Source organism: Eutrigla gurnardus, assembly GCF_963514095.1.
Source record: "Eutrigla gurnardus genome assembly, chromosome: 1".
Lineage (NCBI taxonomy): Eukaryota > Metazoa > Chordata > Actinopteri > Perciformes > Triglidae > Eutrigla > Eutrigla gurnardus.
The window spans coordinates 29,566,519-29,593,006 of NC_139915.1; the positions used below are offsets into that span (position 1 = coordinate 29,566,519).

A 26,488-nucleotide genomic window follows, 5' to 3' on the forward strand; every position below is an offset into this window, starting at 1 on the left:
GACAAAACTTGTTAATTTAAGGGTACAGTTTTTATTTTTTTACAAATTCATTAATATTTGATATGTATGATAAGGACTGATGCTGGTTTAAAAAAAAAAATGTTAATGTCCCGTTTGACATTTTACCTCTAGAGTAGCTATGGTGTGTTACAGCTGCTGCAGAGTTGCAGCACGACCTTTGTCAACTGTTTACCTTCCAAGTGTCGACAGATGAGATGATTGTGGTCGCTACGATTTAACTTCCCAGGGTTGCAAAGAAAACAGGATGTGTAAACCGCCTTCTGGTGTCCTGGCATGTGATAAGTGGACAAACTGGACTTCCTGGTAGTTAAATCACCTGTACCCTGCAGAATCGGCAACACTCGGTCCCCGTGTACCTCCTTGGGTTGTTTTGTTTCTCTGTTTTTATAGTCAGCCACTGTGTACCTATGTTAGATATACAGTACGTGCTGTACTTAAAGGAAGTTACAGGTTTGTTCCTGCCAGGTCCTTGTTAGCCATCGCGTTGTGCTATGCTTCTCTCATCACATTTTTAAATTAAATTCAAAACTGTTTTCTTTCTACATGAGTGGAAATGGATTTGCAGATAAATCTGATACGAGTTGCAAGGTGCATGTAAAACCAAACTAAACCAGATGGATAAATTAATGGATGGATAACATGACAGACCAACATATATCACATAATAATAATAATACAATATAACTATTTAAAAGAAAATCTAAAAACACAAATATTACATTAAAAAAGTAAAAGTGCACATTAGAGAATAAAGGATGTCAGTCAAACTGCTTCAAAGACTTAACATGTCTGTCTCCCCTCCAGGCAACCAAGCAGCGACAGCGTGGCCCAGACGCCGCAGCTCCTCCGCCGCTACCCGCTAGAGGACCATCACGACTTCCCGCTCCCGCCAGACGTGGTCTTCTTCTGCCAACCGGAAGGCTGCCTGAGCATCCGCCAGCGGAGGGTCAGCCTCCGCGACGACTCCTCCTTCGTCTTCACGCTGACCGACAAGGACTCGGGCATCACCCGCTACGGCATCTGCGTCAACTTCTACCGCTCTTTTCAGAAAGGACATCATCGCACTCGCGGGGACAAGAGCAGCCACGCCGAGACGGCGGCGCAGGCGGCCGAGACCGCCAGCGACGGGTCCGATGGTGGCAGCGGAGGCACCCCCTCCACGCTATCGCAGCCTAACAATGCCGAGTTGGCCCCGCCCGCCTCTGGAGGAGAGAGCGGGCCGCCGGGCGCTGAGCTCAATGCCGGCAAGTCGCCGCAGCACAGACGGAGTGCAGCCAAGATGGCCGCCAGGAACCGTAACAGCACCCTGACCTCGCTGTGCATACTCAGCCACTACCCCTTCTTCTCCACCTTCAGGGAATGCTTGTACATCCTCAAGAGGCTGGTGGACTGCTGCAGCCAGAGGCTCACCCAACGAGCTGGGCTCCCCCGCGCCACCCAGAGGTGAGGCTTAAGATTGCATCTTCAATTTTCACATGCTGCTCTTAATAATAATAATAATAAAAATAATTATACATTTTATTTTAGGGTGCGTTTCAGGACAACCAAGGTCACCTTACAATGCATAAATAAATAAACTGGCAAGTAAAAAGAGCAAACAAGAGACAGTAGAGGGGCAGACATACATGTGTAAATACAGTAATACTCTTGTTTGTTACTAACTTGTGATTTAAAATTGTATTTACATACATGTATTTATGTTATAGGCATCTATTTAAGATGACCCTGCTTATGGATGATTTAGTTAAAGGGTCGTTCTTTGCCATGATACCATAAAAATGGCTTATTGCTGTGAAAATAGTGGCCACATGCACTTTGACCGCAAGAACACATTTCCAGGCTGGTGGCCATGATTTCATTTATATGAGCAAGGACATAAAATCTTCTTGATTTTAACGACACCACTGCATTTACTTCCAAATCATCAGCCCTCGACTTTGGCTCCATTGCACCTTTTAAGTCGTATACGTTTTGCACTGTGGACTGTAATTCAATCTACAGCCACAAGGGAGTTGGAGGGAGTGTTGTTCAAAGAAATTGTCCCCTAAAGAAACTGTACGTGCACACCTTTAATAGCAAAGCTTCAATTTGCAAGGAAATTAAGCACCATTTCATAAAATGCAATTCTTAAAATACGCTTGACATTTACAAGGCTTTACTAAAAGGTTTGCTGCTCTAACAGTGTTCCTGCTGATGTTTTCTGCAAATGCCTTCTGCTTTCTCCCCCCCCCCCCAGCACCATCTGATTCTCTCATTGTCCACCTGCTCTGTGCATGTTTGTGTTGCAGCATTACTATGACAGGCTTTTGTCAGCGGCTCCATGCAGGTTTGCAGGCCATCTGCAGCTCGTGTCGTGTTTTCACAGCACGCTTTATGCTATCACGCTCCACCTCGATAAATAACGGCAACCAAAGTATCCACAGTGCGCAAATATTATTTCATCCCGTGCTTTTTGTTCAGCTGAGGTACGAAGGCTGTATTTAAGAATAATAAACTGCTTTTTAGCTGTGCAAAAGGCGTAAAGAAACACACTATAAGAATAAATGGCATTTAGCACAGTTTAGATCGGAGAAGCAAAGAGTTGTCAGTATTGCTTGTTTTTTTGCCGTGTGCCTGGTTATGCTGGGTGACGCGGTAGGATGCAATTTTGGAGTGACAACGTGTTAATTAGGCTGTCGCTTCACACACACTGGCTTAGGCCCAGTATGATTGTTGGTCACCCAAAGTGCATGTAGTGTCTCCACGGTCCACTATTTATAGCTGAATATAACCAGTGCAGCTACATCACAACTAAAGGACAGCAGGAATGTCTTAAGGCACATTTAATCTCCTATTTCTTCTGTGGTAAAATGAAAAGCAGCGGATATGCATCAATATGGATCTGTGGTTTTTTCTGACAGCCTCTAAAAGGCCATTAAAACCTCAGGCTGAACCTGAGAATTTTTTTTCTGACATAGTGGGTTGAAAAGTGGTGTGGCAAAGGCAGAGGAGGAGGAGGAGGAGGAGGAGGAGGAGGAGGAGGAGGAGGAGGAGGAGGAGGAGGAGAACCTTTGCATTATGGCTTCGAGCACTTTGTGCTACGGCGGCTCTGACAGATTGAGGTCTCTGGCTGCCTTTGGGGTAGCAGCTGCAGTTGGTGGGAGGGCTCCTAATGATTTATCTCCCTCCTTGACGCACACACACACATATACTCACTCTAGAGAGGGTTTGATGACACCGTGTGTGTGTGTGGAGTGGAGGGTTTGCACATCAATATATCGGACAATTGCACAGGAGTGTGTGTGTTTTCAATCTGCTCGTTGTGTCAGTGATTTCATTGAGTGTTTGCGGAGGCCTCAAGGTAGTTGGTAGTCCTTAATGATTAATTAATAATTTTAGTTTTTAATCCTTAAATGAATCTTGACTGACATCAATACATGTCATTTGCATATTAAGCAATAATGTTGCAAGAATATATGTATATGTTCCATATATGCAATATTTTTACAATACTGGAAGGTGTGAGGTATATATACCTGGGTTTTATATTGGGATTACTGTAGTATCTCATGTGTAAAGTATATACACATAGAATTGGGTTATTGAATTGAACATGTCATTATAATGGTCAGAAGAAAACAAGTATTGTGAAGTCTTCACATTGGGATTAGGAAACTTGTTCTGGGCCTTTTTCACAATCTTGCCATTTTGTCGATCAAGAATGGATGAAACATTTTAAAGGAATCACTCTGAATTTACACTCTGTTTCTCGTCTTTTTCCAGGGACACCATGTGGCGGGTGTTCACGGGTGCACTGTCGGTGGAGGAGAAAGGCAGCCAGCTGCTGGCGGACCTGCGGGAGATCGAGTCCTGGGTGTACCGGTTGCTCCGTTCACCAGTAGCCCTGGCCGGTCAGCGGCGCGTGGACGTGGAGGTCCTGCCCCACGAACTGAAACGGGCGCTCACCTTCGCCCTGCCCGACAACTCCCGCTTCTCCATGGTGGACTTCCCCCTGCACCTGCCCTTGGAGCTGCTGGGCGTGGACGCCTGTCTCCAGGTCCTCAGCTGCATCCTGCTGGAGCACAAGGTAAGGACCGGCACAGCGGCGAGTTCAGGAAGGCAAACCGTCTCGTATCAGTTACTATCTTTATTGGAGATGTGTCCTTCAGTCACCAGAGGGACTTTAAAGGCTGAACCGATTGTTTGAAGGAGACGAGCAAAGCTATATATATATATAGTATGTTGTGATTGCTCGGTGGTGTGCAGCTGCGTGTTCACAACAGGATAAAAATAAAAAAAATGTGTTCAAAGACCTCCTGTGAAGTGCCCTGGGTGACCTTCATCAGCCATTTTTTGTTGCTGTTAGATGTCGGCTCACTTGAAGCCGTCTCACTGCAGAGTGGAGAGAGCGTGATGGGTTGACTATATGACTGAATGGAAAGACTCTTCAGATCTCTCTCTGCTATCTTTAATACTAGAAGTAGGGATGTAATAGAAATCCTCGTTTGGCTGACGCTGGTGTAGAGTTCTGTTGTTGCTATTGGTTTACTGCGTCATCGACATACAGCCTAATTTGCAACTCTCCCCGAAGCTTCGCTGCTTCAGTCACTGCTTAAAGACTCGCACTGCAGGTTAAATCCTGGACAATGTCTCTGCATTTATTTCTGTGTTTTCTCAAAGAGGTTTCTCAAAGTCTTCCATAGTGGCGTCGCAAATATATTCTGCACCTGTATGAACCGCTGCCGTCTTGTATTCATCCATTTAGGTTTTTTTGTTCTCTTCTTTTTGAAGGTGAATTCAATACATCATTTAATCCAGTCTGGCTGAACTAAAATGCTGCCTGGAAGCTTTCAGATTGACTTCCTTTCAGGCTGCCAAATCATTTTTCATAAATGCTCAGTGTCTTTAATATTGCTGTGACAAATCCAAGGCAAAACATCGGGGTGTTCACACCTTTGTTGAAAGGTGCTACACAAATATAATTGCCTTTCCTTTACAAGAGCAAAATGGATAGATGAGACAAATAATTTCCAACGGTTTCTTCCATTTCTTCAAAAAAATAAAACATTAGTCCTTCTGTCAATTATAATATTATTTCCATATGGAAATAGACGGAGGTTAATCTCCAAACCCTTTTTTTTTTTTTCCTCCTCAGGTCATTCTTCAGTCCAGAGATTACAATGCTTTGTCTATGAGCGTCATGGCCTTCGTCGCCATGATCTACCCTCTGGAATACATGTTTCCCGTCATCCCCTTACTGCCGACATGCATGGCCTCCGCCGAGCAGGTAAAAACCTTCCATTTCACACGCGTGGGTGATTTCAATCATCGCTGCCTGTCGTTAAATGACCGGTATGTTTTTTTTTTTATCCTCTCCGCAGCTTCTCCTCGCCCCCACTCCTTACATTATAGGCGTTCCAGCCAGCTTCTTCCTCTACAAAGCTGACTTCAAAATACCAGATGACGTGTGGCTGGTCGACCTTGATAGCAGCAAGGTCAGCTCCGTCATAATGACGCCTGGATTTATCTGACAAAGAGATTTATTAGTGTAACATATTATTTTCTTCGTCTGCAGGTTTTAGCACCAACCAATGCAGAGATTCTGCCTCCTCTTCCAGAGCCTGAAGCAGGCGAGCTTAAGAAACATCTGAAACAGGTACTGCATGTGATTTGTGTTGTTGCTCCTTCAATTCTTATCAGTGTGATATTTTCTTAATTCTGCTGCACTGTGAGCCAGAAACAGGCGCCTCTACTGGGCACATACAGTACTACATTAAATCCCTGGCACTGCTCTGGAGCCGTGACCATTTAACTCTTCATTTGAACTATGATTTGCCCTCTTATATATACGTTAAAACTTGTCTTTCAGCAGTGTGAAGAGTAGGGGCTTCCTCCTCCAACACAGTTGTATGTATTGTAGATGAGTGTGAGAGCATTTGAAATGGGTTTTATAGTGCACTAACAAAAACAAATGTTTGTTCTTTTTGCTTTCTTTCTTTTCCTGTTTTCTTTGCATGCTCTAGCTCTTGGAGGTAAAAATCAGATCCTAGGTCCCTCCTACCCAAGTTAAACCTTTTAGCAATGCTGGTAGTAACTAACTTGCCCCTCTAACCCCTGATTTATCTAACATAAAGTCAGAACCTGGTTCTGATTCATGGGAACGCCTCTACGTACTTCAAAATCAATGCTTCGGTCTCGTTGGAAACATTGCAATCAGCTGCCCCAGGCTGCTCAAACACCCTCTGTCTGATCATAGCCTTTAGGCCCAAATGTACTGAAAGCATCTATTGTTCCCCAACATGCACCGAAATGTGTTGCCACGCACATCAAACTGCTTTGACGCCTCTACTCTGATCTTGTTTCGATCTCGAAGCGGACCCAGCCTGGAGCCGCTGTAGCCTGTTTGGAGGCGGCTAAAAGCAATCAACAGCTGAGGTCGATATTTAAATTATTAATCAATGATAATGCTGTTGCTGTCACTTTCACTAGTTAGAAGGACAAACGTAGCCGGCGGTGGGTCACATCGGCTGTCACCACCGGATATGAATTCTGTTTTGTGACTCGATGGCTGGTTCATGTGCAGCCAAAGATAGTTTATAATGTCGGAGAAGCGTTTTCATCACTCCAACAGAGCGATGTATCTTCCATCTCCACATTATCTACTTTAGTTTCAGTGCATTGAAGCCTCACAAAATAAATATCACACTTTCTTAAAGGAGACTATACAAACATACGTTCACATTTTAATCATGGAATTAAATGATACGGGGAAAATACTTTCAATAATAATAATAATTTAGTTGTTTATCAGGCAGTCGAGCTCAAAGCTTGCTTACTCTGAAGCTGTTCAGATGTTTTACTGTGGGGTTGTTTGAGGTTCTTATTCATAGTCAAACAGCACAGGAGCACAGCAAAATGTATTTTATCCCCCCAAAGAAAGCTCACCTAAAAAAATCAATCAATATCAGTTTGAGTCTCTGCTATATTTAGAATAGTTTCACCGCTTCACCTTGCCATCAGACGAGACTCTTTCTGATGGGGGAACTGAAGCTGTCATCTGTGCTCTTTTCAGAACCACCAGACTCCACTGATGAAAACACTAATTTAATCTTGCACAGCGCTGCCTTGATTGGTTTATTTTTGTGTTATTGTGTAACTTTGGTTGACCTGAAGTAACCTTTTGAAGGCACTAACTATAGATAAGTACGAGGGATGGGATCATATAGGATTCTAACGTCAATCACCATTAAAAAGACACTCACTCAAGTTTGTGGTGAATTTCCATTATCGGGATAATCACAAGTCACAAGTCAAAAGCTGTTTAGCTCGCTGTCATGGTGGAGAAGTGGAACCAGGAGCCTTATTTTAAAAATACAGGACACAAAAATAAATGTATTAAAATGTCTTTATCCATCAATTATGCAAGTAAACGTCTCATTATTATTTGATCGATTTACACAATCTGCAATAATAAATGAGGATAATATCGTGAATCCAAATTATTTTGGTCAGGATGATTGTGTATGAAATGAATATGTTAGTTAAATATAACTAGGCATTACCTCCTACAACCCCAAATTCAAGAATCAGAAACTATCCCTTTATGTATAACTTTTTATTCTAAAGCTTCAGTGGATACAACCAACATAAAACTATCCTAATATATATTTTGTTTCCTTGCGTAAATATATTTAGTTTTCTATTCCTTGAATCAGAGCCGGTTCGTTAGGTGTGTGTGTGTGTGTGTGTGTGTGTGTGTGTGTGTGTGTGTGTGTGTGTGTGTGTGTGCGTGTGCGTGTGTGTGTGTGTGTGTGTGTAAACAACAAGCATTCAATATTGACATCTGCGAATGGAGAAAAATGTCTCTGGAGATTGTTGATCTGATTATCTGAAGACTGTGATGCCAAAGCAGAATGTTGTGAGAGTCACTAAAAAATACTTGCACTTAACACTGGAAAACAACAATAAATTGGTTCCAACAAGCGACTAATTTATTTACTTTTATTAAAAAAAATAAATGACGGGTGCGTTATTTCAGCTCACCCTGCATTTTTCTTCTACAGTTTAAATGTTACCATTTTAATTTTTGCTCCAGGTGCTTTATTGTGCAAGTATTTTTTTAAATCTATGTTTCTGAAAAGATCTGCTGTTTTTGTAGCCGTCATCACCACTCCACTGTCATCACTGGTTTATTCCCAGTTGGTCACCATGGATGGCTTTCATGTGTCTCTTTTTTATGGCTGGATTTTTGTAGGTGTTTTCTGTCACATTTGTGCTCGTCTTTGTTTCTCACTGTCTTTCACGTTAAGCATAAAAAAAACCCATCTTCCTCTTTCTCTCTTACTTTCTCAAAAATGTCTCCCTCTTCACTCTCTACTGGCTGTCCATTACTTTCTCAAAACAAACACATACTTTTTCCTTGTCTCCTTTCTTCAGAGAATTCTAGACATGAAAATTAAATTCATATTTGGGTGTGTCACCGAAACATCCTTATTTCAGCAGAAAGCAAGACGAATGGGGAAGTAGTCTGGTGAAAGGAGACAAAGAAAAGAAAACGGGTAAAGGGGCCAACGGTCGCGTCCCTTCCCGTCATGTGCTGTTCCAGTGTCGGTCACAAAGTTGTCATCCCAGGCCTTCATGTGATTCTCCTCGCATCTCTCTTATCCCCTTCCTAGTGTCTGGTTAGGTTGACCGTGATCACCCAAAAGCAGATCTTCTCCTCTGAAAATAAGGTTACTCATTTCTCCTCCTGTGGAATGTGTAATGCCCCTTTTTGCACGGATATTTATATATATCTTCTTCTTCTCTCACACTTTACTCTTTTGCTTGTCACTAAGACGTTGTCTCCTACTTACTCCAAAGTGGGAGAAAAAAATGCATTAACACCGAATGTTGCGGTCCAGTCTTTTTTTCTGGACACACTGCTTAGCTCTGGCTTGAGCATGACCTGAATGTGCGTGCATCTATCTTGGCATCAGTGAGTGTTCTTGTAAAAACCAAAACAAGATACAACGAAGCTTTGACAAAGATTTAACATTCATCCAGAACCCAGCAACTAAATGTTCCATTGTGCTGAGCTAAACGTTGACACTCGAGTCTGCAGCAGTCCCCCCCCCCCCCCCCCCCTTCCTCAAAGCAAAACCATGCATAGTGACTTACCCTCCTCTCCTGAATGTGACACACCCACCACAGGCATCAACATGCACCAAACCGATCCCTCAGCTGCTCTTTATGATAAAGCCAAATGGTAAAATCTGTCAAAATAGCTCACAACCTTGGTAGTAAGAGGGATTGCTATTTGGATTTATTTTATTGGGTCATCCTGAAAACCAGATTTTCTCCATTTTTAAGTCCCCATTCTAGGGCTGTCACGAATACCCGTCCTCTTTATTTTTTGGGCCAGCCAGAAATGTCTCTTTTCTCGGCTGAGATGACAGCAAAAAGCTGCTATCTTTTGGTTTATTTGAGGCATATCGGTTTATTTGAGGCATCGTTGTTAATAAGATGCATTTTTTCCAAAAAAAGTCTGAATCCTGCCCAACAAGCGATCAGTGGAATATTCGAGTCCAGCCCTAGCAGTCAGTCACTCTGGCCCTATTTTTCCCCCTCAAAAGAGAGGGCCAATAGTTTGATAACGTCCCATTAAGTATAGAAATGTATATTTTTTTAGTAAATGTTGATGCCAATCGTGGGAGTGGTCCATCGCAGCAGCGCTTTGTTTTTTTCCGTTTTTTTTTTAGATCCACTGCCGTGTTGATAACTTGTGCCACTGTCACCCGTCCTAGGCCTTGGCCAGTATGAGTTTGAACACCCAGCCCATCCTGAACCTGGAGAAGTTCCAGGAGGGTCAGGAGATGCCGCTGCTGCCACCCGGACGAGATAAAGCCTCGCCGTCCTCCACGGAGTTCAACCCTCTCATTTACGGCAACGATGTAGATTCTGTGGATGTAGCCACCAGGCAAGCCACCATTCTCTCTTTCTCTCTGTCTAGTTAAGGTCCGAGGACTTATATATAACCGTTTGTTTTAACAATCTCCTTATTGACGAGCATGAATAGTCTACAAACACATTAGAATACCTTCACATACACTTGAACTAATTGATGCTTCAGAACTCCACTGTTTAGAAAAGCTGAAAGCAAGAGAAGCAAAAATAATTGTTCAAAACAGTTTAATTCTGCAGCCATGCTTCACTTCAGTAGACTCAATTATTGGCCCAAAATCTATTATTGGAACAATAATAATCAAATTTTCTGCCACCAATATTTCTTGCAATCCTAATTATATTGTGTATACTTATTAAATGAAATATGAAGCAAAACTATTTTTTCTTTTCTTGCAGGGTCGCTATGGTCCGGTTCTTCAACTCCCCAAATGTCCTCCAGGGGTTCCAGATGCACACCCGGACCTTGCGCCTCTTCCCCCGGCCCGTGGTGGCCTTCCAGTCCAACTCCTTCCTGGCGTCTCGCCCGCGACGCTCCTGCTTCGCAGATAAACTGTCCCACACCCAGGCGGTGGAGTTCTACGGAGAATGGGCCCTGAATCCCACCAACCTCGCCTTTCAGAGGATACACAACAGTAAGGCTCGTTTGAGACGAGGGCCGTCTGTGTCTCGTTCAACATGCATTGAAAGTAAGTAAACGTTCTGTTTCAGACGTGTTTGACCCCTCCCTGATCGGAGACAAGCCCAAGTGGTACGCCCACCAGCTACAGCCGGTGGTCTACCGAGTGTACGATGGAAGCTCCCAGCTGGTTGAAGCCATGGCCGGGCCTTTGGAGGATGAGGGCAACGAGTCTGACCCCACAGACAGGTGAGAGAGAGCTTTACCTGTTTTAGTATTTGCTGTAAGTAGTTTCGGTTTGGTAACACATGTCATGTTTCGCAGCGGTAGTGACAGCGAGGCGTACGATGACTCCAGCTCCTCCTATTCCTCACTGGGAGACCTGGTGAGTGAGATGATCCAAGGGGACATCCAGGGAGACACACCAAGTAAGTTTCAGTATTCAGACCGTTTTACCTTCCCTTTAATGTTAGACTTCGATGTCTAAGGAGGGAAGGGACGATATAGGATTTTACTTTATTTAAAAAAAAAAAACGGAATAAGTTATTTGTGGTGAATTTTGAGATAATTGTAAATAAGCTGTCTAGGTTGCTATCATGAAAATAAATAAATAAATCAAGAAAATACAGGATACAAACATACATTTAAAAAAAATATTTATCTTTTATTTATCCAGGGAGATCTTATCATTTACGATCATCCAATTCAAGAATATTTGATTGATTTTTTTTTTTCTGACAATAAATATATTTGCTTCTTCACAAAAAGTAATCGATACACGTTTAAGTGCCATTTAAACCATAATTTGATCATTATCGGGATAATGTCGTGAATCACAATGTTTTTGGCCAGAATTATCGTGACATGAGAATTTCATATCGTCCTGTGATTTAGGCTTGGACCCGCCTACCCATGCTGCACTGGGAGACGCCAGCGAGGTTGAGTTTCAAGACCTCCCGGACTTCAGGGAGGGCCAGGGCTCCGAGGGTCCGCCGAGTGGGGACACGCCCGCCGAACCCTCTGACGGACAACCTCTCCGCTCGAGCTCCAGCACGACTGCAAGCTCGAGTCCCAGCACCGTCATCCAGGGGGTCAACCAAGTGTGTGGTCTCTCCGAGTCCAGCTTACATTTACATTTGGAAGCTGTAATGCAGAGTTGCTCTTATGTAGAAGTTTCATAATCCCCATTAATCTGCGTGCTTGTGTTTCCAGGAGCCGGGGGAAGCGCCTGAGATCGAGGCGTCGGCGGGCGCCGCTCTGCAGATCCCCGTCTCCGGGCTAAGCAGCCAGCCGTTCCTCAAACCTCCGGTGGACGCTGGCCCGGCGGACCCCGCCTCCAAAAAGCAAGAGTATGACAACCCGTACTTTGAGCCTCAGTATGGCTTCCCCTCAGAGGATGACCCCGATGCGGAAGAGCAAGTGGAGTCATACACCCCTCGATTCAACCAGAACCTCAATGGCAACAAGTGTGTTCAACTTGTTCATCGCTTGAATGAATGCTATTTCTCATCATTCAAATGGGCTCTCTGACCAACCATGCAATGATCTGCACCCAGAACCCAGCATGTCAAACTACTCTCTCTCTCCTTCCATTCATGGTGGTCTTGAATCTATGGTGGTGTGATGTGGTGTGAATGCTTTTCCCATAATGTTTGGATGCGTACGTCCCCCCCCGGTGTGTCTCGGACACGCACGGTAATGTCTTCTTGGTCGTTTCCTTCAGGGCGCAGCGTCCTTTACGTCCCTGCAGCCTGAGGCTCCCCGGAGAGTCGGACGGGGAGGGAGACTCCCGCAACAGCTCGCCCAACTCCACCATATCCAACAGCAGCAACGACGGATTCGGAGGACTCATGTCCTTCGCCAGTAAGCATGTTTCTGTTTCTTTTTCAGCCGGGGCTAGCTTGTGAAACGTGTGAATGTGGGTGGATTGCTGTGGGTGGATTTTTAAATCACAGTGAAACAGAAGTTACAGCTTCTTTAGCATCTGGATTGTGAGTGGTGGATTTAAATGAAAATCTCTTTATCTCTCTCCATATTGTTCTGTCAACTGCTACGGCCCACAAATAGTGAAGTGCTTTCTTTTATATGACTGCTGTGGTTAATCAGCCGCCCAAAGTCTCATTTGATTACATGACTTACAGGATGAAACATTTGGAAGACAGGAATTTAGATGTAAAAATACTCTGCTACTGATTTGCATTTATATCCAGAGTGTACAGTGGGTGTTTTTTGCCTACATGAGAGTGAACATGCTGCTGCCTTGTTATGCAATTTTTTTCTTTGTGCTTCTGAAAGCACAGTCACCGCTCTCACCAATGTTGTAGGCAGCTGATTTCACCAAAAAACAAACCCACAAAATTAGCATCTAGTTGGCGAGCTGGTTGAAGAGCCAGATATTTCTCCTCGGGAGTTGATGAGGATCCATAACGGCTAAACGGAGAGTAAATGTTCAAGTTCGTCAAGTGACCAGAAACATTCGTATCAACTCAGGTGTGTTAGTGTTGAGTTCAGAGCTTTTGTCCCTCGGAATGACAAATAAATCACGTCACATGATGAAGTGATGACCTTTTTGACTGACATGGATTTCGTGCAACTTTAGCTTGATGGCGAAGGTGTACAGCCATAAGGCGGTTATTCTCATTTATTGATTGATTCCACTATTTGCCTATTTATAGTTGGATTATTATTTTACTGGGTCAGTAGCCTGTTAACAAAAGCTGCTTAATCACTGTTTTGATGAGAGTAAACATCTCCTTCTCCACAAATGGATGTCGATGGTTCTGATTTATATTATTCACACTTTATTACAGGCAATCTTTACAAGAACCATGGCACCAGTTTCAGTCTCTCCAATCTTGCTCTTCCCAACAAGGCGGCGAGGGAGAAAACGCCTTTCCCCAGTTTAAAAGGTAGGACGGCAGCACTAACCCGACCACTAACACGTCTCTTCACGTTCCTCGTGAACACGTCGTCTTGTTCAGTGTGTTTTCAGTATTAATGAGAAAAAAGATAAAATGTGTTGTGTAGGACATACAGAAGGGAGAGCTGACAAACATGACTTTAGTGTCATTATCATTTGTGTTTTTCTGACTCATTTAATATTTGTTTCCATCTCTGGCTTGGTTTATGCCGTCATTCACCTGTTTAATAGATTTTTAATGCTATTTTACCATATTTATTTAGATCTCATTGAAATACTGTGATGTGAACCCTCATATTTAGTATACTACTGTATACATTTATTAAAATAATAATAATAAACAAGTCCTAACTAGTCATAGATACATTTATTGACATTGCTTAACCACAAAAAAAAAAATCCAAAACTATACTTTTGTCTAAACAGAAAAGTCTAATTCTTGTTTTCTGTATTTTAACTCAAGTTCTCTTATTTAACTAATTTATTGTCTGTCTGTTTTCTGTCTTCTTGTTTTGATTATTTTTCTAAATGACTCTTGGGTTATAGAATATTTTAACTTTGATATTGAGGAGGAAATGGATCAAGCAGGTTTGTAGCTCTGTTTTTTTTGTAGCTTGACTTTCTTCCCGCTGGATTGCCAGATGGTTATGGCACTATTTTATAGGAGAATATTGAGGATGTTTGAGGTTTTCTCTCAAGATTAACAGGAAAATCTACTCAAATCTTCAATCGAAGAGATGAGCAATTCTTTCTTTATACATTTTATAATTTTTTTTGCTTTTTACTACGTTGCCTTTAGCTGATTTTGGAGAATATTTTGGTACAAATATGCGCAGGTAGAATGCAAATTAATTTTTGCAAGGCAGGTCTTTTCCCAAGCAAACAGAGAAAAATTAAGAAAAAGTTAGCAATACGAACCAACTGCAGAGTAAATGGTTTTAATAAGGATGTCCATACATTAGATAAACCGCAACTTCACATGAATGGAAACCATAACATGATAAAATAATTCTAACCGCTGTCGCTATGTGCAATTTTAATCCCTGTAAATATAGCAGCGTTATTAAAACAGGCTCATATTTATGATTTATGGGGTGGAGGCTTATACGAATTCTGCATAGGCCGGATTTTCACTTTAACTGAGAGAAAAACCAGGTGAAGCATGTTTCATGAAACTCAATAGCTCCACTCCACATGTGGAATAGCTGCCATAGAAAAATGTTGTGTTCCTTTTGATTCTGATGATGTTTTGTCTTTGTTGTCCAGATGACCCCGACAGCCCGGGTATGTTACGTCTGGTGTGGTAGCTTGTTTTTAACCCCCTAACTAGGCACCTCTTTGTCCTTGAAGTGACCTCTACCTATCTTACACCCTGTTTCTCAGCGTAGGACTAAGATAGAAGATACACATCATACACCCCCCCTCCTCCCTCTGTTCCCTCGCCATTCCCGCTGTGTGTGTGACTGGTGGGAGTCTCTTTGATGCACACGTTTAAAAGATTTCCCCTCTGACTGTGAGTGGTGTGGCATCTGTACATCCTTACTACTACAGGAAAGGATGCTCGGCCCTTTTTAAACTGCATTTACCTAATAAATGTGTCAGTGTAGCTACATCAATGAGGTCCGTCCTCGGTGAATGGACTTTATTTCCCACCTGCCTCCAGACTCTCATGTGTTTCACCTCGCTCGCTCGTGTGGTGGTTTCTTTCCCTCTTTTACTCTTTATTCTAACAAATATAACAATATTTTACGATGTATGATGATTATCTGAACACTACTACACAACTCCATCCGTTGCTAGATCCATATTGTCATTGTTTGAACTGGACTGTCGAGCATTAATCACATGGTTAAATACAACAAAGTATGAGCTCCACACGGCTCCTACTTGGTGCTGTAAATGTATGAATGTGTTGCCCATAGACACAGAACAGGAGTAGAACCGACATTGACCTGTTTTACATGGTCATTTGACTGGTACAAGAGACTATGGCGATTGTTGTCATGGTGACAACCAGCAATAATCGCTGTGAATGTCCGTTCACCTCGTTTTCTATTTCTATGTCGTGGCCAAACACACTGCATTAGTCATCTTATCGAACATGTTCAGGGTCGATTCCATCATCAGTACATATTGTCGTTTTCTCTTCTCTGTCTGCCCTTTTTCTCTTTTACTTTTTTATTGTTTTTTAATTTTCATTGTTTTGGCGCCATGTTGAGTGTGCATGTGTGTTGTTTTTTTGTGGGTTGATGTTCAGACTGGTTGTGTCTGGGCCGGGTGTCTCTCTATCTCTCTCTGTCGACCCCTTTTTTTTCCCGCGGCACTAATTCTTGGGTTTTGTGTGCAGTATTTGGGCTAAATTCTCTAATGGAGATAATTACAGAGGCCGGCCCGGGGAGCGGAGAAGGTGGGTTCTGCCCTTTTTAATCTGAGTGAAGTGCATGCTTCTCCAAAACCAGTCAACTACATCTCCCAGCATCCCCCTCTGTCTAATCCTCATCTCAGTCACAGTGTGTGTGTCATCAAAAGAGTCTGTTGTGTTGCCACTCCGTCATTCATAGTGACTGTTCCCCGTCCTCAGACTAACTATTTCACCCCTCCGTACATTTAACTTTATTTATTGAACCACGCTTATCGCAAGAAAAACGACTTAAAACATACCTGGATCCAACAAATACAAAAAACAAGTAGGGGAGAGAGAGCAGGATGTTTGAGGTACAGAATAAGACTGGAATGAGCTATGCTGATGTCCCAGAATGCATTGTTTCTCATTGTTTTCTTGTCCTTCATGCACCCACGGTTAGAGATGGGAGAAGATTCACTCACCCACTCAAATCACCCAGATCCTTTAACTGATGCGGGTGAGTTGAGCCCGCGGTCTCCATTGACCTGGGTCAGCTGCTGCTAACGCCAGTCAAAATATACTAAATGAAACGGTTGATTGCGTGACTCGCTACTCTCTTTATAACATGTAGAATCACATTTTAACATCAGCTGACCCTAGCAACTGGCTGCTATAAGAGAAGGTGGTTGAGTGACTTCCACGGAGTTAAACTTCGGCCGTAGCATGAAGCTCCGTATCACTCCGCCGTCACTCGGAAGACTGGCGGACTCGCTGCATGGATCACTCACATGGATCACTCACTGATTCACCCGACCAGACCGGAAGAGAGGAGGACTCGCTGCATGGATCACTCACTGATTTACCCAACCAGACCGGAAGAGAGGAGGACTCGCTGCATGGATCACTCACATGGATCACTCACTGATTCACCCGACCAGACTGAAAGAGAGGAGGACTCGCTGCATGGATCACTCACTGATTCACCCGACCGGACCGGAAGAGAGGAGGACTCGCTGCATGGATCACTCACATGGATCACTCACTGATTCACCCGACCGAACTGAAAGAGAGGAGGACTCGCTGCATGGATCACTCACATGGATCACTCACTGATTCACCCGACCGGACTGGAAGAGAGGAGGACTCGCTGCATGGATCACTCACTGATTCACCCGACCGGACTGGAAGAGAGGAGGACTCGCTGCATGGATCACTCACTGATTCACCCGACCGGACCGGAAGAGAGGAGGACTCGCTGCATGGATCACTCACTGATTCACCCGACCAGACTGGAAGAGAGGAGGACTCGCTGCATGGATCACTCACTGATTTACCCGACCAGACTGAAAGAGAGGAGGACTCGCTGCATGGATCACTCACTGATTCACCCGACCAGACTGGAAGAGAGGAGGACTCGCTGCATGGATCACTCACTGATTCACCCGACCGGACTGGAAGAGAGGAGGACTCGCTGCATGGATCACTCACTGATTCACCAAACCAGTCTGGAAGAGAGGAGGACTCGCTGCATGGATCACTCACTGATTCACCCGACCAGACTGAAAGAGAGGAGGACTCGCTGCATGGATCACTCACTGATTCACCCGACCGGACCGGAAGAGAGGAGGACTCGCTGCATGGATCACTCACTGATTCACCTGACCGGACTGGAAGAGAGGAGGACTCGCTGCATGGATCACTCACTGATTCACCCGACCGGACTGGAAGAGAGGAGGACTCGCTGCATGGATCACTCACTGATTCACCCGACCGGACTGGAAGAGAGGAGGACTCGCTGCATGGATCACTCACTGATTCACCCGACCGGACTGGAAGAGAGGAGGACTCGCTGCATGGATCACTCACTGATTCACCCAACCAGACTGCATCAAGAGAGACTGATTATTCATTTGAAGATGACTAGTACACAGAAGAGGAGTAACATTTGGATGCATTTTACTGAAGAAAGTGCAACTCTAGCAAGATGCCAAATATGCAGAAACCTCATATCTGTTCATGGAGGAAGTACATTGAACATGAAGAAGCATTTGAAATCAAAACCCCCACTGTACTTTTACCTGACACTCAGGACAAGCCCAAGCAACAGGGACGGCAGCAGCATTAACAACAACAACATCATCTACCAGCACAGATCAGGGGTTCCAACCACAGCAGCACCAGTAAGAAAAAATCCACTACAAACATCTGTAGGAGAGTTTGTGAAGAGGCCCATTCAGCCAATGCAACAGGGAGGATCAGGCTCTGGTAAAAATGATTGCAACCGACCATTTTCTATTGTTGAAGACGGAGGATTCCAGGACTACACTAAAGGGCTGGACCCATCCTATGTGCTGCCAAGCAGATCCACAATATCCCATAGACACCTCAATCAAGCAGTTGCACTTCATGTACATAGTTATTGAATCTTTTTTTTTCAGCCAATGTCGCACAGTTGTTTTTTATGTTAATTATACACACTTTAACATTGCAGATTTTATTCTCCCCTCACTAACTTGCACATTAAATATTTTTCATTCAGCTGTTGGAAAAACATTCTTATTCCACAAACTGTTCAACGGCTTGTTCTGTTTATTATGGTATATATATATATTTATATATTGTGTTTTACGGATAGGATTTCTATGGTCTGGGTGGCACTGACTCCAGTGATCTGGATCAGTTTGGTGATTGAATCAGAGAACCGTGAGTCTGCACACTGACTCAGATATACCACCTCTACCACGGAGTACGAATGGGGTTGGGCCCAATCATGCTGTAATTGTGCTCTACACACTGAGCAGTGACGACAGCAAAAGTATTATTTAAACCTACATAAATAAATAGATAAATGGTTGTCTCAATATTTGTCATAAAAACTACTACCGGGTAAATTAGGTATTGTTGTGGCAATATTATACTTCGGGGGAACTGAGGCTGTCCTCGTTAGAGCTTCCTCGAGAGGATTTGGATAATTGTTTGTAATTACATCACTACTGAAAACATAATTAGTTCATCAGAAGCAATAGGCCGGATAATATTTCAACAGTGTTCTTAATCAACGTAAATTATCTCAAAATGTCCCTTTGCTTATACTGTGTGGTCCTGGAAGTGAATTTAGTCTGTGGTGGTGTTCTAGTCAGGGGTAGGTAAAAGCTGCAGAACAACCCACAAAGAATATTGTTGGAACGCTTGAGCCAGAAGCTGAAGCTGCAGTAATATTTACTCATACTTACTCACTCATATTTTCCCAAGAGCCTTTTTGGGTTTTCAAGTGCTGCTTCTGTTTCAACCACCTAATGATTTGTTCTGAAACGGCTATGCTTTTATTGGTTAAAACATGTGGAAAACATTTCTGCTTGTGCGATCAAAGTATGAGGAATAAAACCTCGTTTCTCGTCCCCACGACACCGCAGCAATAATAACAAACAATAGCTCCCGCTGTCACGTAAAACTGACAATAAGCCGGCTGTAATGACAGATGTCAGATCAGAAAAGCTTGCCGTCCTGTGCTCGTGGGAGGCGGCTCCTCCCTCATCCTTTTCATGCCTTCGGGAACTGAATCAGCAAACTAACTAAATGGAGGAAGTGTGATTTCATCTTTCCCTCAGATGTTGCCTTTTTATGTTTGTGGTCTTTGTGAACAAACTTGCTATACAAACTCATTCTAAGGGAAGTAGAGCTACTTGGATAACCTGGATGACTACGTGTTTATTGTGCAGCTGGAGCTTGATGCTCTTACACATGCAGCTTTTGCATACGATGTTCGTTTGCCTAAATGAGATTGTGATGATGTATGTGTTGTTTTACATGTTACGTGAGGGTTTTCTTTCTTTCTTTCTTTCTTTCTTTCTTTCTTTCTTTCTTTCTTTCTTTCTTTCTTTCTTCCTTTCCTTTCCTTTCCTTTCCTTTCCTTTTCTTTTCTTTTCTTTTCTTTTCTTTTCTTTTCTTTTCTTTTCTTTTCTTTTCTTTTCTTTTCTTTTCTTTTCTTTTCTTTTCTTTTCTTTTCTTTTCTTTTCTTTTCTTTTCTTTTCTTTTCTTTTCTTTTCTTTTCTTTTCTTTTCTTGTCTTGTCTTGTCTTGTCTTGTCTTGTCTTGTCTTGTCTTGTCTTGTCTTGTCTTGTCTTGTCTTGTCTTGTCTTGTCTTGTCTTTTCTTTTCTTTTCAACATGGTTGAGGACGTGGCCGTCTTGATTGAAATATAATAACATCGACCATCAGGGCTTTATGTTTACACCATAGACATGGATGTTTTTCAAGACATTTTAGCTGACTAAACATAATACAATCAACTGTCATGAAACATCGCCATGGTAGCACTCTGAAGTACACCCAGCTGTAAGGCTCCACTCTTCACATCTGGAGGTCGTCGCCTGGTGTGTTCTCGGTGTGAGCATGTGTCGCCACCTAGTGGCAGTTCAGTTGCAGATTAAACTGTGTTGTTTAGACGATTAATAAAACGCACAGTGTGTGCCCAGATTTAAATAGAATGAGGGGAAAAAAATTCACATCGGGGGAATTTGTTTTATCTTGAGATGCTGGGAAAATCTTTGAGGCTATTAATAACAGTGTTAAAAAAAATAAATCTCTGGTGTTTCTAAGGTATAAAAAAAAAACAACAAACATGAGCTGACGAAACAAGATGTGAGGCTCATTAACCATCAGCTTCATTAAAGGCTGCAGCGGTCGGGACTCAAATCTGGGTCAAGTCTCATGTGCATTTGTTCTGAGTCAATTTAGTGATAAAATAAATAGACTTTGCCTAAATGCTTTGAGCCTCTTTTAATGATTATATAATAACACTAAGATGATTGACCCAACCCCGACACGTCTTATCATACAGTATCGCTGTACCCGCGTGTTATCAGCAGTGTAGCGCCAGCAGCATTAAGACGAGTCACCATGTGACATCGTAGCTCATTGTCCTGTCATCCACTCTTTATTTTCCTTCATGCATGATGTCACAGAGTTGTTGTACACACACACTGTCCTCCATCTGACCTCACACATCTCTACGCTGCTCATGTTTGATGCCGACACCAAGAGCACCATTTGGACGTGTGTGTGTGTGTGTGTGCGTGTGTGTGTGTGTGTGTGTCACATTGTCCCTGTTTGAGTTATCCTTCACCTCTCTTGTTGTAATAATAGACTGTAGCAGCTCCAGTCATTTGCTGTTCAGTAGTAGAAAACCTTCAGCAGGTTCTAGGCGTGTCTGTCCTTCACACAGTGATGTAAACGTCTTTCTTTTTGATGTGGTAGCTTAAAAAACAACAACAACCAAACAACTAGTTTGCAATGTTTCCAAACTCCTGTCCTGGTTTTCAGTTCCCGGTGAGCCTTTTGTGTGTCCACTTCTCTTCCACTTGATTGATATTCTGTCTAGTGACCCAGCAGTTATTTGTTCATTTAGCTTTTTTTCTTGTTGTTCAGAAACCTTAATGTTTTGGTTCTCGTTCCAGGCGCTCGTGCACCTCGAGCTCTCGTGGACCAGAAGTCTTCGGTGATCAAGCACAGTCCGACGGTGAAGAGGGAATCGCCCTCTCCTCAGGGCCGAGTCAACAACACCAGGTGAGAAATTCTTCCAGATGCAAAACTCCTGCCTGGAAAGCATGAGCGTGTGACATGGGGCTGGTTTTGTTGGGTTCAGCGAGAACCAGCAGTTCCTGAAGGAAGTGGTGCAGAGCGTCCTGGACGGTCAGGGCGTCGGCTGGCTCAACATGAAGAAAGTGCGCCGCCTGCTGGAGAACGAGCAGCTTCGGGTGTTCGTGCTGAGTAAGCTGAACCGAGCCATCCAGTCGGAGGAAGACGCCAGGCAGGAGATCATACGTGACGTGGTGAGACGGCTTTAAACTGATGTAGCAGGAAATACACAGCATTAACTAGTCAGACAAAATATTTGCATGAATTATGTTATGCATTTTTAGTTCTAATAAGTTTGCAAGGATTTATTTGCTTAGAATATTTGATTTAATTATATCTCGGGCTGCAACTTATACACACACACACACACACACACACACACACATATATATATATATATATATATATATATATATATATATATATATATATATATATATATATATATATATATATATATATATATATATCCTTTCATTATATATATATATATATTATATATATCCTTTCATTGTTGATGATTAATCAACCTGCTGATTAATTAATCTTCATTTCTTTTCTCATTAAAATGTCAGAAAATAGTGAAACAAATTCTAATTACAGTACAATATCCCACAGCCCGAGGCGATGTATTCGAGTCTGTTTTATTCAGTAATTGAATATTTAACAGGCCAAAAATCCAATATATTCAGTTTTATATCATATCTGCCAAAGAAAAGTATTGATCCTCACATTTCAGATGTTGTTTAACTGTTTAAACAACAAAAAAAAAAAGCCAATCTGTCAGTTACAATTCAGTTTGAATGTGCATAAAGTGACGTTTTGCAGCTGCAGCTTACTTGATAACTCGGTTTGTCAACGTCAAATGAACTCCCTGCAAGATCTTTGATTTAAAACTTAATTCAATCAATCTGAACCTCTTTGCGGTGTTTTGTGTGCAGGAGGTGAGCAGGAAGGTGTACAAAGGCATGCTGGACATCTTGAAGTGCACAGTTTCCAGTCTGGAGCACTCGTACACCAACGCGGGACTCGGGGGAATGGCCAGCGTCTTCAGCTTACTGGAAATAGCACGCACGCATTATCAGACCAAAGGTACGTCCCGTTAAATTACCGACTGCGGGGATGCATGCATTTCATGCAGGACCGTTGATTCAACGTTTTCTAGCTAATTTTGTGGTGAGATGCATAACAGCTGCAAGCCTTTGCTACCAACACTTGTTTTTAAACTAATCTTTAACCCTCCAGCTGTCGTTTCACTAAAACATTAACTGTAATTGTGTTAAGTTTAGAGCTAGTCAATGTGTTTCCTCCTTTTCTGACTAACGCTGTAAATCCTCTCCCCGTTTTAAAAACCTCCATGTTTGTCCTGTTGCTGTGACGCTGCTAAACTCTGTCTTTGGCCCCTTCGTCTTGGTAACTCGGTAGACCCAGAAAAACGCAAGCGAAGCCCCACAGACAGTGCTGGCAGCCCGGGAAGCAAAGAGAGTCCTTCCGGTCGCCTGGAGACCGCCAGACCTCAGGGCCTCCTGAACGTCCCTCACCTGCAGCTGCCGCACCACGCCACGGGCAAAGGAGCCCGCCATTTTGATACCCGGAGTTTGAACGAGGAGAACTTTATTGCCTCGATTGGTGTGTACACCACTCCGGCCCCCGGCTGCATGTGCACTGTGAGATCCCCTCCCCTTCCTCCCCCCACGTCCCCCCGCAAGCTCATCAACCTTAATCCTAGTCTCCCACCCCCTCCAAAGAAAGACCCCTTCTCTCCCCAACAGATTCTTACAGGTGTTTTGATATTCCACACACTTTGACCTACCGGAGATGTAAAAGAAAAAACAACAACAAAAATAACATTTTCAAGAAGATTTTCAGAATTTGGTCCCGTTTTTAAATAACAAAGTAGGCTTCAAAGTGTTTGGAATATTTCCCTGTGTGCCAGCCTGGACTGTGTGTGTTCGTCTCCCCCCTTCCTTCCTTAAAACACCTCTGCCCCTGTTTGCCTCCTCTCTGGACTTCTATTGTCAGCCTCTTAGCACCTTGAATGCATGCATGTTTTGTTTTTACTCTTCCAAATACTTAAAAAATCTGCAGTAGTGGACGAGGGGAAACCAGAGGTATGTGCATCGATGGTCATGGTTTCCGCGAGGCGTTGCTGTAGAAAAAAATAAATGGCAGCTCCCTTTTTTGCTCTCAGCATGGAGGGTGGAAGCAACACTCCCCAGTAAACAGTCCCAGTTTGTTTCCCCAATTTTCTATTGGTCGCCAAAGAAAGCAACAACTTTTAATACTCTCTTTAACTACCACGTAATTGTCTTGAGAGTGATTCTGGGCCTGTATACAGGGGACACTTTGAGTCAACCACCCTGACACCTCTCCTACCCGTACCCCCCTTCTCTTACAAGTTGCACCTTTCAATTCTACAGTTTTCTGCTGTGAGACTTGCATCCCGGCTTCTGCAACGGCACCATTTCACCCGATGGCTGGTCCGGCCTGTCCAAGCCCCTCCCCTCCTCCATCCCATGCTCTTTTCCCCCCCCCTCCCCGAATCAAATGATCTCTCCGGCCTTCGCTCTGAAGAGCCAGACAAATGCAGTCGATGAGACCGGCGGCCCGCGATCGGAGCCCAAAAAGCTCATTCTGACGTCACTGTGTGGCTCTTCAGGAGTTTGGGCCGGGAGTCCCCGGTGTGTTGTAATGTTACCCTCGTAGCCGTGACGTGCAAATGGACCCAACTTCACAGCAAAAAAAAATGCTTCTTTTTTTTCCCAGTTTGTCCAGATTAAAGCACAGCTACATGCAAACATTACAAAACACCTCCATTCAAACAATGACCGATCCTCAGTGCTTATTTTGTTTTTTTTGTTTTGTTTTGATTTTTAATGCTCATCCACCATACATGCCTTTTTTTCAACCAGCTCTCTGACTCTCTCTCTGTCTTTCTCTCCTTGCTTGCAATGCATCTTGGGTAGAATTGTGGAGCAAGCACCAGGATAAGCAAAAAGCTATGGAAAAACCACAGAGTAAGAGACTTTTCACACACGAAAAAAATAAAGATAAATAAAGATTGGGGTGTTCGGCTGTTGACCTTTTTCCACCCGCTTCTCTCCACCTTTTCAAACTCACCAGTGTCTTTTTACATGTGAATAAATTAAAAGCGATCGGAGAAAAAAAAAGGATTTCATAGGGCCCTAAATAATAGCTGGATGCATTACATATACAAGTAATCAGTGGGAGTGGGATGACAAATAAGCAGATATGCTTCGTTGGAGATGACTTTTGCAGTTGAGGTGGCTCTCCTGTGGACTTTCTTGTAAGTGTGGCTCTACTTGAAAACATAGTGAGGATCACTGATCTATATCATCTATTCTAAGGGGAGATACTAGTTCATGTTGTGTTAAATCAAGACTTGAGATGGCAGCCAGTCTTGGTACCTTCTTTTTTCCCCTCCCCTTGGACACGACACTTCCTCCAGAAGGCATCACTACGATATGCTCTCGTTTTACTATAATACAATATTTAATGAACTCAACTTTGTTAACCAAAAAGCTGTAACTCACAAGGTGGTGTTTTTAACATAACAAAGTGTTTACTAATGTGGATATCTGTCTTTGGGTTTCGTGCAGAACAATTAATCCAAAGTTTTATCAAAAATGCATCATTCCCCATCAAAAATAATCACAATTACATTTTTTTCCTCCTTAATATAAAGAATGTGGGACTTTTAAAGTTAAAGTCAAGTTTTTTTCAGTGTTTTTTTTTTTTCTTCACACGTTTCAAGATGAGCAGAAATGAATACCTGCTGACCTTTCTACACTTTTAACTGTATTTTTATTTTTTTCATATGGCTTGCTGTATATTGTGTATTTGCAGCCAATATTTCACAGTTGTTGGCACATTGTAAGACTTTATTTAAGGGTTTGCAAAAGTAAAGCGTCACCCAGAAAAACAGGGAAAGTGTCCAAATCTATTTGTCACTGGGTCTGAATTTACCGAGGTGATAAATAACAAACAGGATATCTCTCCTTTACCGTCCACCAGTTTGTCTGCATGCCTAACTGCCTGTGTCTGTTGGTTGTTTTTGTCGTAACTTGAGCCACATTTGCAGCACTGACTTGAGAATTACTGTCACGCTCTTGCAGTTTTTGTTTTCGTTTGTTCACCTTTTTCCCAGTTTTTTAACGGCACTCTCTGCTTGTAACCCCTGCCTGATCTTTAAACACCTTCCTCCGTTACTGCTCAGCTAAGCACCAGTGTTGTGTACAGAACCTTTTAATGGAACTGGTTGTCTTATTTCTTTATATCAGATGTAGTGTGGTCAGCCTGTATTTTGCTAGAAGGAGCTTAAAGCTCTGAGTCTCGCCGTGTCACAAGTGTAATATCGGTGTTTAAATGGAGGCTTTGGTATTTTAGACGAGGCTTAGCGTCGGTGTCACTTTGAGCGAGGCGACTCTCGGTAAGGAAAGAAGATAACGGCGTCCTCTTCTTGAAAACAAGCCTGATAAATGTGATCTGTCCTTCAGGGTCCGATGGAGCGAAGCAGCAGCGCCCCCTGGTGGCCGATGCCGAGGAGAAGAAATCCCAGATCAGTGCCGATAGCGGCCTCAGTGTCACATCTGGATCTCAGGTTTGTTTGAGGAATATTGTTTATAGGGCTACACTTTATTAGTAAACTGATGAATAATGTCATCCCCTCTTTTGGGTTCACAGAAGAGCGACACCGAGTCTGTGACGAGCTCGGAGCCCCCGATTCTGACCAGAAGCACCAGCCAGGACTCGGAGGCCAGCACAGTGGTAGGGCACGGCCAACTCGGATAATTCTGTCTGTTTTTTTGTTTGTTTGTTTGTTTATTTCGGGCATGTCAATTAAATCGTCATCATCACACTTCATCTTTGTTCAAATAATTCAATACACATGGCCGAAAGGGAAAGCGGGAGAAGCCAAAGCTTATCTAGTCCCGCCCCCATTACCCACAGGATAAAATCTTCATCATCATCTTTTCTTATCTTTTGCATTTTACATTTTGACACAAC

At 43.1% G+C, this 26,488-nt stretch overlaps 1 protein-coding gene across 5 annotated transcripts in view; it reads left to right on the forward strand.

Annotated features, from left to right (window-relative positions):
* Positions 1 to 26,488, forward strand: part of madd (MAP-kinase activating death domain) — a 48,711-nt gene that overhangs the window by 6,709 nt on the left and 15,514 nt on the right. For 2 of the 5 annotated variants that reach the window (XM_084008499.1, XM_084008501.1), the window contains exons 3-22: positions 826 to 1,464; positions 3,784 to 4,087; positions 5,156 to 5,287; positions 5,382 to 5,495; positions 5,576 to 5,656; positions 9,786 to 9,958; positions 10,342 to 10,577; positions 10,654 to 10,810; positions 10,886 to 10,989; positions 11,456 to 11,661; positions 11,774 to 12,027; positions 12,285 to 12,424; positions 13,372 to 13,470; positions 21,280 to 21,388; positions 21,468 to 21,654; positions 22,402 to 22,552; positions 22,886 to 23,089; positions 24,427 to 24,477; positions 25,978 to 26,081; positions 26,165 to 26,245. In XM_084008499.1, the coding sequence (XP_083864625.1) occupies positions 826 to 1,464; positions 3,784 to 4,087; positions 5,156 to 5,287; positions 5,382 to 5,495; positions 5,576 to 5,656; positions 9,786 to 9,958; positions 10,342 to 10,577; positions 10,654 to 10,810; positions 10,886 to 10,989; positions 11,456 to 11,661; positions 11,774 to 12,027; positions 12,285 to 12,424; positions 13,372 to 13,470; positions 21,280 to 21,388; positions 21,468 to 21,654; positions 22,402 to 22,552; positions 22,886 to 23,089; positions 24,427 to 24,477; positions 25,978 to 26,081; positions 26,165 to 26,245 (3,526 nt within the window). Of the gene's footprint in view, positions 1 to 825; positions 1,465 to 3,783; positions 4,088 to 5,155; positions 5,288 to 5,381; positions 5,496 to 5,575; positions 5,657 to 8,675; positions 8,733 to 9,785; positions 9,959 to 10,341; positions 10,578 to 10,653; positions 10,811 to 10,885; positions 10,990 to 11,455; positions 11,662 to 11,773; positions 12,028 to 12,284; positions 12,425 to 13,371; positions 13,471 to 21,279; positions 21,389 to 21,467; positions 21,655 to 22,401; positions 22,553 to 22,885; positions 23,090 to 24,426; positions 24,478 to 25,977; positions 26,082 to 26,164; positions 26,249 to 26,488 lie in introns of all 5 variants that reach the window. The other 3 variants (XM_084008498.1, XM_084008500.1, XM_084008497.1) reach the window with 2 other exon arrangements.